This window comes from Passer domesticus, chromosome 6, assembly GCF_036417665.1.
Source record: "Passer domesticus isolate bPasDom1 chromosome 6, bPasDom1.hap1, whole genome shotgun sequence".
In the NCBI taxonomy this organism is placed as follows: Eukaryota; Metazoa; Chordata; class Aves; order Passeriformes; family Passeridae; genus Passer; species Passer domesticus.
This window is the reverse complement of record NC_087479.1, coordinates 25,350,050-25,367,956: the sequence shown is the minus strand read 5'-3', so window position 1 is coordinate 25,367,956 and position 17,907 is coordinate 25,350,050. Positions and strand designations below refer to the sequence as shown.

The following is a 17,907-nucleotide window of genomic DNA, read 5'->3' as shown; positions in this document are numbered from 1 at the left end:
CTTCCGCGCGCATTCCCTCGGGCACGTCCGGCGGGCTTCCAGGTTTCCACGCGCGAGCAGCGCCGGCCCAGCCGCCGGTGACAGTGGCACTCTCACACAGCGACACTCACGGTGACACTCACGGTGACACTCTCACACAGCGACACTCACGGTGACACTCACGGTGACACTCTCACACAGTGACACTCACGGTGACACTCACGGTGACACTCCCACAGTGACGTAGCCACAGCCGCACCGCCAGCCCCGCCTCCCGCTCGCGACCTGCGTGACGTAGCGCGGCGCGCGGCGGCCGCGGGGCTCGGGCATGCGCGGCGCCGGTGCCGGACCGTGACGGTGCGGGAGCGGCGCGCGCCCCCGCGCCTGCGCGGGCTGGGCGCGTGACCCGGAAGCGCTCGGGCGGTGCCTGCGGCTGCGGCGCGGCCCTGCACGCGGACAGCTGCCCCCGGCGCGCGCCGCTCCCGCCATGTCGCGCGGCTCCAGCGCCGGCTTCGACCGGCACATCACCATCTTCTCGCCCGAGGGCCGCCTCTACCAAGTCGGTGCGTGTCCGGGCCCGCGGGGCCGCCGCCGCCCAATTGCCCCGTCACGGGCCCGGCCTGCCCGCGCTCCCCGCCGAGCGGGGCTGCGGCCGGCCCGCGGGGGCTGCGCCGAGCCCGCAGCCGGTGCGAGGGGCGGGACGCGGCGCCCCCGCTGGCCCGCGAGTGCCGGCTGCGCCCCCCTGGCCCCGCGCTGTGCCGGGCAAGGCCTGGCGGGAGCGCGGGCGGCGGGGCCGGGGAGGGGATCCTCGCATGAGATGGGAAACGCTGGGGCCGGGGGGCTCTCGGGTGTCCCTGCCGCCGGGAGGGCCTCCCCTGAGTCCGGCGGTCGATTTCGGGTGCTGGGAGACCAAGCTTGCCGCTCTCCTTAGGCTCCTTTAAGTGTTTCTTTGGGTGAATCCTGCCAAGCCTCGGAGCTCTGCGTTTTGGGCTCTGAGAACAATGAGAGCTGTTTGAGATGGGATTTGAGCTGCCTCAAAGCCTGCATGCCAGAGTGACACAGTCAGTTCTTGGATGTAACTCAGGCACGTTCTTGTTACACCTGAGTGGCGCTTGTTCTGCATCTGTGGCCTGTGAGATAGCGGCAACCATCCTTTGTGTTCAGTTTCTTGGAATAATGTAAAGCTGAGCTTCAGCTTCTTCTGTAAGCCACTGGTTCTGTTATTCCTGTTTTTGCGGTGCACCAGATTGTACAGAAGCGCATCCTGGTGCCCCTTGTGCAGGATGCAGGCAGCTCACAGTGTGGCAGGACAGTAGTTTGAGAGTGCCCCTGGAGGAGCCTCTCAACAGGGACACATGAACTGTTCTGCAGCATCATCCTGACCTGCCTTCCCCAGCTGCAGGGCCTTCAGTGCACATCGACTGCATGTTGTGTCTGTAAATCCCTCTGTTCCTCAGGAAGGGAGCTTGCTGGGGTCAGATTGCATTAATTGTCTGTGGCAGCCATAAAGTTTTTTTGTGACTGCCCTTGAGTTTTTCTCAGGAAGAAGCCTGTGTGGATTAAGCCTCATGGACAGGTGGCCCACTCTTGAGCAGTCCTTTCTGCAAGGAAGAATTAGAAAGGTGCCTGTCCTAGATACCTACATGTGGGTGCTGTCTTATATCTGGAGCACGTATAGTGCATTTTATTCCTTATACATAGGGATGGTAGGGACAATGCTTCCTCACACAGGATTTCAGTGGTTCTGTGACAGAGGAGTCCTGGGCTCCTGCCTTCAGCTGTCATTAAAACAGGCTGGTTGGTCTGTATCACTTCCCACTGTCTCTGTCACAGTGCTACTTGTTGGGAATTGTTTCTGCATTCTGTAGCAGAGAGGAAACTGAGCCTTGTTTTTCTGTCTGGGGTATGTGTAGCCAGTAGGTTAATGTATGAGAAATGTGTGGTACCTCCATACCTTTTAACAGTGCCTCAGAAACAAGTATCTGCATGTGTATTTGAGAGCTTCTGCACACAGCCTGAAGCTGTCTTAAAGCTATTTTGAGTACCTATGTGGTATAGGAAGAAAAATATGTAGATGTTAACTTCAAGCAAGAATGAGCTCACTTTTTTCACAGCCAGGCTGGTAACTGGGGCATGGTGCACATGGGTGTCTCTGTTTGCCAGCATCTAGTCATAGCATGGGCAGAAATCTCATGTTTGCTTGCAATCAAATGTCCACATCTAGGTGGTTTTGTTTTATCTTTGTCTCTTTGCTGGATTAAGGTTAGCTAGGGGCTGTCGAGAATGAGCATGGACATGTGTTGCTTTAAGATTGCCTTTAACTTGAGTTTTTCCTGGAATTTGGCAGTATGGGAACAGAGATTTCCAGCATAAAGATATTGGACTGAAATACCTATACTTAGGTCTGTCTTCTGCTTCTAAAGCTCAGAAAACTCATGTGCCTTTGATTTCCTATTAGAAAACTTAACAGTTTTCACATTACTGTGGTTAAAATCCCTCAGAGCATCAGTGTTCTCTTGCTACCTGTTAGTTTCAATCTTCAAAGGTGATGTTTCTTCTGAGTGGAGTTTTGGGAGGTGAAGAAAATTACTACAGTAAAACTTCTGGCTGTTGCCATGCATTCAGGGAACAGCAAGGGGCTGCTATTTTCAGAGTGAATGTCAGCAGTGCTGCTGAAATACATAGTAGTAAACAGACTTAAAACAGCACTAGCAACTTGGATTTGTTACATTGTAAGAGCCACTTCACCTTTTAGCATGTTTCCTTGAAAACTGAGCAATGGAGGTGGTAATCAGGGGCTGCAGTTTCACAAGCCTGGTTTTTGGCAGTTGTGAGCAAAAACTAGTTTGTGAGGGCACCTATTCCTACTGCCACCCAAGTGTCACAGAACCACAGAACGGCTGAGATTAGGTGGGCCCTCTGGAGATTATCTGGCCCCAAGCCCCTGCCCAAGGAGGCCCACCTAGAGCTGGATGCCCAGGAGTGTTTCCAGATGGGTTGTACAGGCAGCCTGTTCCAGTGCTCAGTCACCATCACAGTAAAACATGTTTTCAGGTGTTGAACCCTCCTGTTTCAGTTTGTTCCAGTCATCTCTGATTTGCTCCTGCCACTGGGCATCACTGAAAAAAGGCTGGCTCTGTCCATCTGCTTTAGACCCTGCCTTCAGGTTGTACAGTAAATAGACAAAGCCTGTGCTGGGGGCTGCAAGGCCTGTGCTGGGGGCTGCAAGCTTGGCCACTTTGCAAGCAGGGCTGGCTCATGTCTTACTGGGGTTTGTGCTCTGCTGCAGGCTGGCACTGATCATCCCAGGTGGGCAGAGTCGTACAGAGGGAAAGGGGGAACATCCCTTATGGCACATTTGGGTAACCAGTAAATCTCTGATGTCTGACAGTGGTAAATACAGTGCCATAAATACACTACAATGAGCCCTTCCTTAACAATGACTCTGCAGATTGAACATTAATATGCAAGGTTTGAAATTTTTTTCATCTTCAGATTATTACTCCTCTGTTGTGCAATCTCTTCTATAGATCTGAGTGCAGCTTTTAAAATAGCCAAGTTTCTTGCTCCTGTTATTTTAAGATAGTTTTAGCAATTTACTATGCTGTTTGTAGACATGTTCTAAATTCTGGATTCATGTGCATAGCTAACAAAAAAACTCACCTACATTTAGCTGCTGTCTTACCACTCAGCCAGATATTACAAATTTCTGAATGTTTATCAAATATTGCCAGGTAAACAGTTTTTAAAGTTCTTGTGCCTAAGGCTCTTGAAACCGTCAATCAGGAGATTTATTTCAGGGATCATTTCATGACTGTTGCTTTAGTGTTTGCTTCTTAATCCATTGTATTTACATGAATAACACTGTTTAATTTGCCTCTGTGCAGCTTTCACTATAAAAAATGAAGAAAAGCATTGCAGTGTTTGAATGTCAAGTCAGAAAATATGATAGTTAAAACCTGTCTTGTGTGCCTCCTGTGTCATCTTACCAGTTTTCATCTATATCAGTAAAAATTAGAAAAGAAGCTTGCATCCTTTAAAATGCTAAAATTCATGTCAAGAATTCTTCTGTAAGAAATTATGGTTACTGTAGATTAAGGTTGGACAGTTTTGGTCAAGTTCAGAACAGCCTTTTTGTTCTAAAACTTATTCTGATGCTGTTAAGCTTGAACTGAACAAAAAGTCAAATTAGAAGAAACATTTGAAGGAAGCAGTGAGAATGGTTTTGTGAAGAGAGTCAATGCACATTGTACTAAAGATCTTAAGGACACAAAGTGTTGCACAAGTATTAAAGTATTAAAAGATCAGAAATTGGTGAGATTTGTGTGTTGGGGGAAATGGTTACTTGTACTAGTGTCTCTGACACAAGTTTTTTATTAATATTTGTATATTTTTCTAGAATATGCATTTAAGGCCATAAACCAAGGTGGACTTACATCTGTAGCTGTTCGTGGGAAAGATTCTGCAGTAATTGTAACACAGAAGAAAGTACCTGTAAGTAGCCTGTTTTTGAGGGGAGGTCTGAAAGGAGAGGAGAAAAAAAAGATGGGCTGAGACTCAGAATATTGATATTATTAACACTGATATAAATTGCTATTTGAACTGAATATCTAATTATCATTCTGCTTATTACAAGTTCTAGCTCTATGTAGTGCTCAACTGTACATTTTCTCACTACGTATTGCTATATTGGTTTTCTCTGTAGTTGTTGAAGGGATAAATCTAAAAATATAAGTAGATCCTGCTGTATTGAGCACACATTCATTGCTCTGGCTTGTATGGGCTGAGTTGTCCATAACCAGTTCCCTGATTCCTTGAATTTCTGCTGAGAAAATATTATTCCAATAGCACGTAGAACAGGTTTTCATGAGTGTTTCAGCTCAGTGGTGATGTACTGTTGAAAAGGGGGGGAAATTCTTTTATGTTTGAAGGGCAGCATGAAAAAAGAGAGCAAGATTTATATGTGGGTTCTCAAAGTTTCTTCAGAGGGAAAAGGACTGTGATGTTGATCATGTTCTTGTTGTTCTCCAGATCTGTGGTTTTAATCATGCCTATTCTCCAATGTCTTCCTTTGCATGCCTACAGTAGTAGAAACTGGAAAGCCTGAAAGACAGTTTTTAACTGTTATGGGTCCTTTTGGGCTCTTCTATAAAAACCAGAGGATTCAGAGTTAGGGTTTTTTGTTTGCTTGTTTCCTTTTTACTTCAAGGACAGTGTTTGCCTATTACATTATTTGTTTCCTCTTTAGGACAAGTTACTGGATTCCAACACCGTGACTCATTTATTCAAGATTACTGAAAATATTGGTTGTGTGATGACAGGAATGACAGGTATTTAATTCACCAATCTTGCTTTGGAGAACTTACATAGTTCTAATGGGTATATTTAAAGATAATGTAAAGTTGGACCTGGACTGTATATTCTCAGACAATGCTAGAAGTAAAGATGGTACATATTCAGTGGAATTAATATTAGTTCTTTTTGTCTAGCTGACAGCAGATCCCAGGTGCAGAGAGCCCGCTATGAGGCTGCTAACTGGAAGTACAAGTATGGATATGACATCCCTGTGGATATGCTGTGTAAAAGGATTGCAGATATTTCTCAGGTCTATACACAGAATGCTGAAATGAGGCCCCTTGGTTGCTGTAAGTACAGTGTATGAAAATGATCTTTACTGTTTCTTGTCTAAGTTTGCAAATTCATATATAAGAAATTCTCATCCATTTTCAAAATGGGTAACTGAGGCTGTAAGGGGGATGACCAGCTGAATGAGAGAGCAGTGTTGTAGGTCTTGAACTGGAGCCCTGATTTTACCACTGACTCAGCATTTGAAATAATGTAGCCTCTCTGGTACTATTTCACCTTAGGTTTTGGGGCCTGGTCTGTTTGCACTGTGCAGTGATACCTGTGAGCAGGAGATGCTCTTCATAACTGTGTTTGTTTGTGGTGGTTTGACCCCCTGGATGAATGCCAAGTGTCTGCCTGTCTCCATCAGTCCCTTCCTGAGCTAGACATAGAAGAGAAAAAATACCAGGGAAGGCTTCTGGGTCAAGATAAGGGCAGGGAGGGATCACTCACCGGTTACCACCATGGGCAAAACAGATTCACCTTGGGGAAATTAACTGAATTTATTAGCAAGCAAATAAAAATAGGATACTGAGTAGTAAAACAAAATCTTTGAAACACATGCCCCCTACCTCCCTCACAGATTTAACTTTATTCCTGGTTCTCTACCTCTCCCACAGTGGCACAGACAGATAGGAAGGGGGTCTGTGGTCAGTTCATAGCACATTGTTTCTGCTGCTGTGTCTTTCTCAGGGGGAGGACTCCTCACATTCTCCCCCTGCTCCAGTGTGTCTTCCACAGGAGATAGTGCTCCAGGAACTTCTCCAAAGTGAGTCCTTCCCACAGGCTGCAGTTCTTCCCAGCTCCAGCAAGGAGCCCACCTTATGTGGGGTGCAGTCCTGCAGGAACAGGCTGCTCCAGTGTGGGCTCCTTCCTCCACAGGGCCACTGGTCCTGCCAGTCCTGGAGCCTGTCCTGGCTTCCACATGGGGCCACAGCCTCTTCAGGCATCCACATGCTCCAGTGTGGGCTCCTCCAGGGGCTGCCAGGTGGATGTCTCCACCATGGATGTCCATGGGCTGCAGGGCCACAGCTGCCTCACCATGGTCTTCTCCACAGGCTGCAGGGGAATCTCAGCTCCAGCAGCTCCTTCCCTCCGTCGTTTGCCTCAGTGCCTGCAAAGTTGTTCCTCTCACATATTCTCATTCCTCTCTTCTCTGTCTGCAACTTCCTTCTTTTTTTTTCTTTCTTAAATACATTATCCCAGAGGCACTACCACCATTGTGGATGGGTAGGTCTCAGCCAGCAGCAGGTTGGTCTTGCAGCCAGCTGGCTTCGGCTCCTTTGGACACAGGGGAAGCTTGTAGGAGCTTCTCACAGAAGCCAGCCCTGCAGCCTTCTCACTACCAAAACCTTGCCAAGCCCAGTGCACTGTGTCTGGGTAAACATCACTGTTAGAAGACAGAGATGGAGAGTGCAATTATCTTTGTGGAGGTTTTGTGGCTTTTTTATCTAATTAGAATGTATGGGACAGATTTACAAAATTTTTTCTCCTAACTTAGCTATCCTATATAAAATGCAGAGGAAAAAGTGCCTAAAATATTTCTCTTGCAAATATTTTTACATGTCTTGTTTTATAACATCAAGTGCAGCTTAAAGAGAAGTTGTGTGTTGAGTCATTTTTTGTAGATGCTCCTGTTCATCTGTGTGTTCTGGGGCTGGTTCTGACTTGTTTTTTCTCTTACGTTGGGCTGTAAGCAAATTATAAACATACTGTTCAGGAACTGAGGTAAAAGACTTAACAGGTTTCCTCAATTACTTTTTCCTTAAACATTCTGTCTTGAGTTTCTTTTTGATTGGTTGGGTTTTGGGTTTTGTTTTTTTTAAGGAGAATAGTTTGAGAATTGATGAATCACTTCTCGTAATCATAGCAGGCCCCAAGACTTCTCACTAAAGCAGTGACATTGAGAGTTGCACCACAGTTTCCATGATGGGGCAATTCTCCTCTGCTTGTGTGCTTGTAATTTTCAGGAAGGATTGTTTCTTTCTTCCCTTGGCATTTCCCATGCCTTGATACTTCTGGAAATTCCTTCTTTAAAATACGTGAATAAAAATGTATTTTTCTTTACTTCCCTTAGCCTTGAAAATATGAGGGGAATTTTTTTTTTCTGTTGTAGTAATTGCTACTCAGAAGTTTATCATCTCTAACTACTAGTTGAAAATTACACAAATGTAAAGTGAAGATAGTTGCAAACCATAATCTTGATCTGTTTTGGCTTTTTATTGCAAGTATTGTTTTTGACTTATTTTTTAATATGCATATTGAGACAATGCAGCTGTAGATCAAGAAGTGAGGGTGAACATATGCATTTCAGTGATGTGGTCAGTTTGTGTTACTTGAAAACTATCCAGCTTCGAAACACTTAGATGAATCTTCAAAGACTCAGTTGTGTCCTGATATTTCCACTTTTCAGATTTTTTTTTTAATTTAAAGAGGAAAAGGTATGTAATGCAGTGTTTTTCAGGGTAACAAGAAATCTAAATTTGATCTTTTAATATCTCTATTAGTTTCAGTATGTTTGTAAAGTTGCTTTCTAGTAAAAGGCACATGGTAGTAGAGCTGTTGTTTGCACTTTTATGTCATATAACACAGGATGTGAGCTGTGGCTTGGTATACTTTCTATCAGGATAAAACTTTTATTTCCTGACTTTGTGGTTCTCTACACACTGAGCATGGCAAAAATGTTTGCATGTTTAATGAGAATGCCTTCTTTGGAAATGACAGAAATGTAGTTTCTGCTAAACTGAGTTGCATACCTGGTAATGAGGTGCTGGTAAGCAGTGGCAAATTAGAGATAAAAATGAAATCACAGCTCCAGGTATGGGACTGATTCCCAAAGATGTATTGCTATGTATGCATGTTTTTTCAGAGAAAGGACTATCCATTCTGTTCTTCAGTTGAATTCAATTGCTAAAATGGGGAAAATAAATTAATTAACAAATTTTCTCTTCAAGGTATGATTTTGATTGGTATTGATGAAGAACACGGCCCTCAGGTATACAAGTGTGATCCAGCAGGTTACTATTGTGGATTCAAGGCCACAGCTGCAGGAGTTAAACAGACAGAGTCAACCAGTTTTCTTGAAAAGAAAGTAAAGAAGAAATTTGACTGGACATATGAACAAACAGTAGAGGTAGGCCAGCAGAAGGAAATTAAAATTTGTTTCAAGTATTTTTAATGAATATGCTGCATGTAGGCTTGCAATGCATAGAAATGTAGTTAGGCATTTCCTCTTTCCCTACAGTTCTGTATTGCTGCCAGAGCAAATACAGCTATTCCAGCCAGAAAATCATTTGAATGTATTCTGCAAGTGTTTGAATGGTCATCTAATCTGCTTTTTTTGCTTTATGTTGGCTGAAGCAGATTGTATAATTGTAGCACGCTCACTGTAGCTGGTGTTTGGTTACTACAGTGCTTGATTTTGGGGATACCAGTGTGACTTAACTTTTAGTGACATTTAAAATAATCTTATATTAGAAGGTTTTTCAAACAGTATCTTAGCATGATAAAAGGTTTTGGTTTTGTTGTCTTTTTCTGATACGAAAATACATCCCTTTGCTTTTTGTAGTTGGGCTTTTTAGGGAGAGGACTGGAGAGGGGCTGTATTCTATTAGCTGTATTTGGAATTTCTAAACTGAGATTTTGAAGTGAGAGGAAGTAACTTTAAACCAGAAGGAGGAATAGTTTTAATGCTATGTCTATTAAGAAAAAAAAAATAGTGCTTTCTTTCTAATGATAGGGGGTTTTGTCATCTTTCAGACAGCAATAACATGCCTGTCTACTGTACTATCCATTGATTTCAAACCTTCAGAAATAGAAGTTGGTGTAGTCACAGTGGAAAATCCTAAGTTCAGGTAAGCAATCAGTGTTGATAAAACTTGGTGTGTTTCTCTGATTATGTGCAATTAATTTTACCTTCTTGTGTAATTGTAAATTGAGAAAAAGAGATAAATGTAAGAGATTGAAGTTTTGAAGGGTTTTTTACTTGTAACTCTTCAAAATGTGTAGGGGTAGAAAACATTATGTAAAAAGAATAATGCAGTTTTAAAATGCGTGACGTGGTTAAGGGATTTAGTGGAGAAAAGCCATCTCCTTCATGTCTTAAAAGGGTATTTCTGTGATTATTGAAATGTAGTTACATCTGGTCTAGACATGTTTTCATGCTTAGAAGCATAAAAAAAATTCATAGTAATGGTATCTGGAGTCCACTTGCAAATCATAGTCATACTAACTAATGCAGTAAAGTCTGGTTTATATTATGGAATATTTACAAGTCCCTTAAGTTCTTTATTATTTTTCTAAAATGAATCTTTAAATTATTGTTGCTCATCTTTTAATTGTTAGCATTTCTTAACTCCTAAAATACGTAGTTAATAGATTATGGACTTGTATAATTTGAAAAACTGTATTTAAATTTGGTAAGATTAAAAGATCATGGATTTAAAAAATCACTAGTGATTTGAAAATTACTGAGCTATCTACTTTCTGAGTACTCTGCAGTCCCATCTAACATGAGAGCCAGGCACCTGCTATTTCATCCCTCCTCCATTATTGCCTGCAGCACCCTGTGTGCACCAGGATTACTTGGCCAGTGTATCAAGGCAACACCTGGAAGTCTCCCTGCTGAGGGCAGGAAAGCTTCACATGGGATACAGTGTGCTTGACAGCCTGCTCACAGCACAGTGTGTAGCTGCAGGAGTGTGCATGAAATGTGGGAGAAAAACTTTTGGGGAGTTTTTATAATGCAAAAGAACCCTCCAGCTATGGCTTACCTAAAATTTAGGTAAGTCTGGCTTGCTGCAGAGGGATTCAGTTATTTCTGCTTTAGTCTTTAATTGAGAGGTTTTTGGAGTTTTTATTTTAAAAGAACAGAGGAACAGTAAAATTGGGAACAAAGTCTGCTGTTACTTTAATCTAACTGCCTGGTAAGTGGGGACTGAAGAGAATCTTCAAACCTTTGGGTCCTAGAGGTTCAGTCTTTTAAGTGCTTCCTTCCTAGTGTTGTTAAGGTGGACATGGTGGTGATGGGTGGTTTTGTATTTGGTGGTGTGTGCTGAGGACAGCAGAGCAGCACGTTTGTGAGAAAGCACACAGGAGCTGCATGACCCCTTCTCTCCTGCCACTCAAGGGATCAGCTACCTTCTCACTGGGTCTCAACTTGCAATTGCATTACTCATGAAGAATTACCTGTTCTTTTTCTATCATTTGTTACCTCCTTGCTCTCTAGTGCCTTTGATTCTTCCTTTATTTTTCAAGAGAATTGGAATGTCAGCCTGTGGCACTGGCAGCAGGGCTTCAAAGGGCAGAAAGATGCATTGCTGTAAAACTTATTTGTATAGATATTAGGTTGTAATATTGGAGCTTAAGGGGAAGAATAATTTAAGCTATTTAAGATTTCTTTTTGTTCTTTCAGGATCCTTACAGAAGCAGAGATTGATGTGCACCTTGTAGCTCTGGCAGAGAGAGACTAATTAGCGTTTCCATTTCCATTGTCTGTGCTTCTGGCCAGGATGTTTGGTGAAAAGAAAACACTTAATAATGGTTTTAGATTATGGGTGGAAAACAGTGTTCGCTATATGATGTATTTTACTCTGTACAAATAAAACAGAGGTTTTTGAAATTCTTGGTGTCTCCTTTCAATGTTATTTTTTAAACTTCCAGTTCTGTGAAATTGTCATCAAAATGCTTGACGACTTTTAGTGTTTCTGTAGTAATTGCCTGCCTTTTAATTGTATTTTAAGAGAATTTTTATGCTCTGAGCTGTATTTTTCATCTGAGCTATTTAGGTTTTAGTGTTAATATCAGTTCTTGTGGTGTGTGTGTCTTGAGATAATTCCTACATTCATGTTCATTCTCTCCATGGCCTGATGTTGAAAGCCTTACAACATTACAGGTTTAATTGTGGGGAATTTAGGAAGACCTTATTTGCTCAGGTTTATATGAGGATATGGGGCAAAAGCAGAAGGAAAATGCTTGAGCTGTGAGTCTGAGTCCAGTCCTTTGGACTGATTTATTTGCCGTGCATGTAGTGGATTTAAGAGATGTCTTCTATAATTAAACAGCTCTGAAGCTGACATTTATTTAGGGAAAATATTCTGTGTGTAGTGTACTTTGGGATTTTGGCTTAGTCACCTACCAGGTTTTGAGGCTTTGGGCAGTGTTGGGGCTAAAGAGGGCCAATAGACAAAGTCCTTGAACAGGAATGTCTCTGGGAAGCAATTCTTGCTCCTTCAGAGGTTTTGTGTTTGGAGATAAGACTGCAAAAACTTGAAGGTGAAAAAAAAAACCTTTTTATTTTGCTTCAATTGAAGAGGTTTCAGCCTCAGCAGTAAACAGGGAGGTGATGAAGTGAGGGAGGAGGCACTGAGGAGAAGGGGAAGATTACAATTACCAGGCAGTTTTAGTTGTTGCACACAAGTCTCCTTGAAAGAGTGCCAAGTTAATACATCATAACTCCTTACCTTCATTACTCTGCTGTGCACTTCTCACATTGGCTTTAATGATTTCAAAATTCTCTTTGATTTTTTTCAAGGCATTTGGGAAAGGCCTCATAAGTTGCCACGAACTGAGGTTGGTCAATTTTTTTCCTCATGCTTTACAGTTAAAGCCCCTTGAATATGTGTTTTTCAAGTTCATTGTAGTAAAGAAGCTGCAATTCTGTGTTTGGTGGCTTCAATAAAGGATAATGCTAACCTTATGTGATAACTGAGTTGAGGAGAATCAGATGTACAGTGAATGGTGGAGTTCACAAAGCTTCTCGGGTTTCTGTTCGTGCCTCCAACTTTCAGCTTCCCTCATGTCCGATAATGTAGTGTAGATAAGATAAGCACCTCTGCTTCTGGTTTTGGGTAGGTTATCTGAGAATTCTGTGTGGGTTTGTGCAACAATCAGCACATTTGTGCAGCTAATGGCACATTTAGAAAGGTCTGTGTTATTTCAGCTGCCAGTGATAGCTCAGTTTCTGAAAACCCCTAGGGCCTTTCTTCCTAGTACTCCAGTTGTATAACAACCTGGAATTTGAGTAGGCTTAGGTCATCATTTAGTCTGCCACAAAATATCATCCATCGATAGTTTGTTCTTGATCAGCTTTAATAATGTATGAAAAAATGTCACTAATAACTTCTTGAACAAAAATTAAAGGGAAGATGGCAATCAGGGATCCATATGACTAGAGCACATTTCCATAGTATTCAGTATCAAAATTCCCAGCAAGTCCTTTAATTCTACATTTTGGAGCTTGTATGGGATTGTATAACTCAGGTGCTGGTTCTGAGAGCAGTGGGTGTTTGTTTATACCTTGCCTGTTTTGCAATGCAGAACATCTCACCTTGTGTTCAGAGATGATGAAATAAGCTATCTACAATATATTAACTGTGAACATTTCCTTTTTTTTTATCAAGGCAACAGTGAACGTTGTCTTTTTTTAATGACATTTTTGCTAGTATTTTTCCCTGTAGAAAAAATTTGTGGTTCTCTTTTCATATTAATAATGGGGATTTTTCTTTTTTAATCAAAGCTTTTTGTTTCTGAAGATAAGGCAGCAGTGCAGGTGGGGTTACCTGACCAAATGGGAAACCCCCATGTACTACACATAATTACATTCTTCACACCCTGGAGCAAGTATCACCTGCAACCAAGCTGTACAGCTGTGGCTGGTGCTGAGCTGTAGCTGGTATCACCTGCTGTTTCAAACCTGGCACTTCAAAAGAAACTGGAGTATGAGTGATACAATCCTGGTGCTTCTAGTTTGGGTAGAGCTCATAAAGAGTGATACTGGACTTGGGATTGCTCCATGTGTTTGTGGTTTGTTGTGCCAGTGCTGAAAACTGGCAGATGCAGTTAAAGTGTGAATGCACAAGTAGTTAAACAGGAATAGGATCAAGTTTTCTTTGCATACCAGACCCACATCAGTGCTACCTGTACTGGCTCTGCACCGCCTGGTAACTGTCCACGTTACAATACCAGTGTTCTTTATCTCTGCTGTAGTGTAAGCATGCTAATGCCAAGCACATGAGTCAGCTTAGGTAATTCTATTTATTGAACTCTGGAAATCATCTGGATTTCTGATGAGTAACCTCCCTCCCTCCATGCAAATGGAGCCCCAAAACCAGTAATGGTATGTATTATAAACAGAAGTAGCTCCATGGAGAGCCAGTTGCTCACCCATCCCATTGTGTGTTTATCCAGCTGTGTGCTGGACATTTTGTCCAGAAGGATCTTGTGAGAGAAAGTATCAAAGCTTTACTGAAATCCAAAAGGATTAGATCAACTGGCTTCCCCTGATCAGCTGGGTGGGTTAGCTTGATATGAAAGCAAATCAGGTTTGATAAGCAGGACTTTCCCTTCACAAAGTAGTGCTGGCTGTGATCAGTGACTGCATTCTTTAGGTGTTCAAAGGCATTTTCCCATTTTACTAATTAGCTTCCTGTGCAGCCTGAAGTCTGCTCTCATGCCTAGAGCTGAAGTTTTGCTGGCACTTTTCCTCCTGTCAACACAGATTTTAGACACGATCGCCTCGTGGTCGCTGTGGCCAATCTCCAGCCACGAGACCCTCTCTTAACAATCCTGTTCAGGCAGGCAGTAGTGAACTTCTGTAGGATTTCAGGTGTGCCTTAAGAGCAATACGTGCTGCTGTGTAATGCACAGTGTTTGGCTGTATCTTTTCACTGTAAAGGTGATGACAGTCAGGTAGGTGGATGAGAACCACTACAAGACCACAAGGACAGGGGTAGATGGGGAGTTCAGATAGGGCAAGTACGTAGAGATAGATCACAACAATCTTAATGACATGGAATTATATGCAGCATTCTTTTTTACCTTCTCTGTCCTGTTTTGCATTAAATCGGTGTCCAGGTTTACCAAATAAGAAATATTTTGCTTCAGCACACATTGTTGGAAGATCAAAGAGCTATGTCTATAATTTTCTAGCATCTGAAGGAAAAAAAGTACATAACTTTTCCATTTTTTCCCCTGGCACAGAAGCAAAGCCTGCTATTTTGAGTTCTGTAAAACAGTAGCTTTACTGGGTAATGAGATCAAGTTTTGTGAAGCATATCCATAGCAATATTCATGTTTTCTTCTAGGAAAAAAAGCTACCAGAGTAGTAATGGTAGGGACATTGCTTTTCATTTTATAATCAGTGAATTTTTGCTTTTTCAGATGGGAAATTTTTAAATTGTCACAGCTTGTTCCAGCCAGTTCTTGCTAGTAACAATTTGTTCTGTTGTTTTGTCGTAACCCAGCCTACTTGGAAACAATGCAAGACATCCTGTAGTTCAGGATCTGTTGGAACAGTAAAGCTCTCATGCCCAAACTAAAACAAGGATTGTCACATGTTTATGCAAAGCTGTTTAAAATAGTCTGGACTTTTTTTGTTTATTGTGGTTCTCATATTTTCTCATATAAAACCCCATGAAACATTTTAACCAGTCCTTTGTAGTATATCTATATAGAAGAACTTGCATTTTTAAGTGACTGACAAACCCCTCAGTTATTTGCAGTATTTGCTGCTCTTCACTAAGATTTTCTTAGCATACTCATCTTTTTGGTAGTAATGGTCTTACCCATGTCACCATCTTCTGTGAAAATTGTGTGCTGCAGTGTTAAATATGGTAACTCTTAGGTACTTCACTATAAACCTGATGAATAAATAGAGCCAGTGTATCACTAAGTCAAAATCCAGCTAACTGCTTGGCAGAACTGAGTCATCTGCCAAGCAGTGTGTGCTTCCACTCTTTGGGGATAGTGTTTTTCTCCTGGTTCCTTTTAGAACCTGCCAGCCGAGGCGGAGCTTCCTGGCACTGCAGTTGCACTTCATGGCTGTCTCCTACCTGTCATTGTGGCTTAGCTGATACATTAATTGAACCACAAGCCTCTGGAATGAAGCTTTCTCTCTGAGCCTCTAGCAGCATAGCATGCAGTGCAGATTAGCATACACAAGCCAAGACTTCCATTTTTTGCCAGCAAATTGTGTTTGTTTCCTCTTCTGGAAAACTGACTCTTGTGAGACCCAGTGGCATGAAGAGTTATGAACATAAGGTATTTAATCCTTTATGAGATTCCTTAGACTAGAAATCAACCCTCTCTTAAATTAGAGAGTCAAATTTACTAGTTGATGGAGTTAATACATGAATATGCATGGACCGGGATTGCATGAGCAGGAATAGGGATGCCACTCATTGCCATCTGATGGTGCTATGATGTTTGCAGGTGTGCTAAGTCTCCCTGGGTTTTTTCCTGGCTCTTTCTTCAAAAAGCAGTGGTGCTCATTTGTATTTGTAAAGAGCTCTTTACTTAATTGATGGAAAACATTGGGTTTTTCTGGTTCAGCTCTCTGTTGCATAACCTGAGTGACCTGACCCCGTCTTACTGTGAGTCCAAATTGGCTGCAGTGCAGGTGTGAGAGAGGGAAGAGGGAAATGGGATTGCACTGCCTCTGCTTTAATCCATGCTGAAACCACAGCCTGCATCACTAAAGAGCAGGAGTTTCCATAGCTCATTATCCCCTTGGCTAGTCTTTGCCTTAACCTATATGATGACACCTGGCTCACCAGAGCTGTGTTTGCCTTTGTCAGCAGGTGACTCGAGCCTTTGCTTGGGCAGCATCAAGACTGCTCCCACCTCCTCTGAGGGAGGTTTCTTTGGGGACAGCGCTGTTATGGCAGCTCCTCAATTGCTCCTGTCACCGCTGTGTAGCCCAGCAATTTGCAGGGCTACCTAGGGAACCTGATACAGAAACAAGCTTATGTTTAAAAAAAGCCAAAACAACAAATCCCAGCCAGAACAGCAGCTCAGTGTGGACACTGGTTTAACCTCGATGCTGGTGCTGCAATAGTAGTACCAGCACAGGGGGCAGTGCAGCACAGGATCCGTGAGGAGGGGCGGGTTAAACTGGTGGCACACCTGACAGGAGTCACAGTCAAAATCCTCCCGTGTAAGTAAATATTTTCCTCAGGGAAAGACGGGATATTAATTGTCACAATCCATAGAACCTTCCTTCATGGAATCTAACTGCAGGCTGGCGTGCTTGGCTAGGCAGGGGGTCTCTCTGGGCAGTGCACTGTGAGGTGCATTTAGGAAGCCAGAACTTTGAACAAGCTATCAAGAAAACCTGCAGCAAGTTGGCTGCTAGAGAAGACAGCATCTGCCTTGCATTGAGTTTTAACACAAGTGGGATGGACAGCCTTTCTTTCCTTTCCTTTTCGTGTCTGTCTCTTAAATCACTTGTAGCCTTGCATACCTTTAGGGCGTTGTGAAGAGACCTATTTGCATTGAATGTTAGCCTAGTTTCAGTTAACAGTCTTTGGAAATGCCTGCTGACAGAAAAAAAAAAAAAAAACACCAAAAAAACCGTTTTACATCTAAGGATGTGGTGAACCTTGAAAATAGGCTACCAGGTTAGCTTAGTTACTCACTGCCCCTGAAGGAAACAGGAAGCAGGCTGAGAATGGCTGGAGTCAAAGCTGTTCGCAGAAAGGACGGGAGAGAAAGGAAGATTTTTTTAGTGGCGACCAGGAAGACTGCCTGACTTGCCACAAGCTAGTGAATGGCAAGTTGCCCAAAACCTCAGTCTCCAGTGGATTTTTTCAGCCTGTAGCTCCTGGTTTCTTCACCTGGTGGGTGTCTGCACATATGAAATGTTTGTTGAATACTTGTTAGAAGATTAGGTGATGCTGTTCCCCATTCCTATCTCCAGGAGAAGTTTCCATTACTAACCTCTCTTACCTAGTAACAAAGCAAGTAAATAAAACAATGTAGAATTTGCTTTGGAAGTCCAAAAATAGTTATATCTCATGGGTGACAAGAGTACTTACAAGGAAGTAATTTTGTAAAATTTTTCCTACTTTGAGTATTTTGCACTGACACCTACATCTTTCTCACTCCAACACAGGAAACAGACATGGGCTCCTGTGTAGGTAGCTCACCAGGGGACATCTATATAAAGTACATTTATAGACCATAGGTTCAAAGTCAGCAGTTACAGTACAGAGATGGGCTGCAAAATAAGTCTGGAGGGGGAAGAAAAAAACCAGACCCAGATGGTGTGAATGCCCTGATATGCAGGTAAGGAAAAGAGAATGGGGTTGTCAAAAAAAGGAAGATAACAAAACAAATTAATGATAAGTAGCATTACAAGTGGTCTGTATTACAGGAATGAAGTAGCAAAGGTCAATCTCAAGAGGGGAATTTAGTTACTAATAGAGAAAAAGATAATAGACTGGATTTTTCTGCTCACTGATGCTGGGCATATTGATAAGTAAAAGCATGTGCAATGAGTTCAGCAGGATGACTGAGAAACTGCTT

The 17,907-nt window shown here is 42.6% G+C and overlaps 1 protein-coding gene across 1 annotated transcript; it reads left to right on the top strand.

Annotated features, from left to right (window-relative positions):
• The first annotated feature begins 368 nt into the window (after positions 1–368).
• PSMA6 (proteasome 20S subunit alpha 6) lies at positions 369–11,224 on the top strand. The gene is made up of 7 exons (XM_064423949.1): positions 369–542; positions 4,379–4,473; positions 5,228–5,309; positions 5,469–5,624; positions 8,559–8,737; positions 9,364–9,458; positions 11,018–11,224. The coding sequence occupies exons 1-7, from the start codon at positions 467–469 to the stop codon at positions 11,073–11,075; spliced, it is 741 nt and encodes a 246-aa protein (XP_064280019.1). The 5' UTR covers positions 369–466; the 3' UTR covers positions 11,076–11,224.
• The last annotated feature ends 6,683 nt before the right edge of the window (positions 11,225–17,907 follow it).

What these genes read in the sequence shown, in the direction of transcription:
- PSMA6 (XM_064423949.1), top strand. Translation starts at nt 467, where the DNA reads ATGTCGCGCGGCTCCAGCGCCGGCTTCGACCGGCACATCACCATCTTC. An exon ending in GGGCCGCCTCTACCAAGTCG is followed by an intron (nt 543 to 4,378) that starts GTGCGTGTCCGG and finishes ATATTTTTCTAG; the next exon opens with AATATGCATTTAAGGCCATA. An exon ending in TAACACAGAAGAAAGTACCT is followed by an intron (nt 4,474 to 5,227) that starts GTAAGTAGCCTG and finishes TTTCCTCTTTAG; the next exon opens with GACAAGTTACTGGATTCCAA.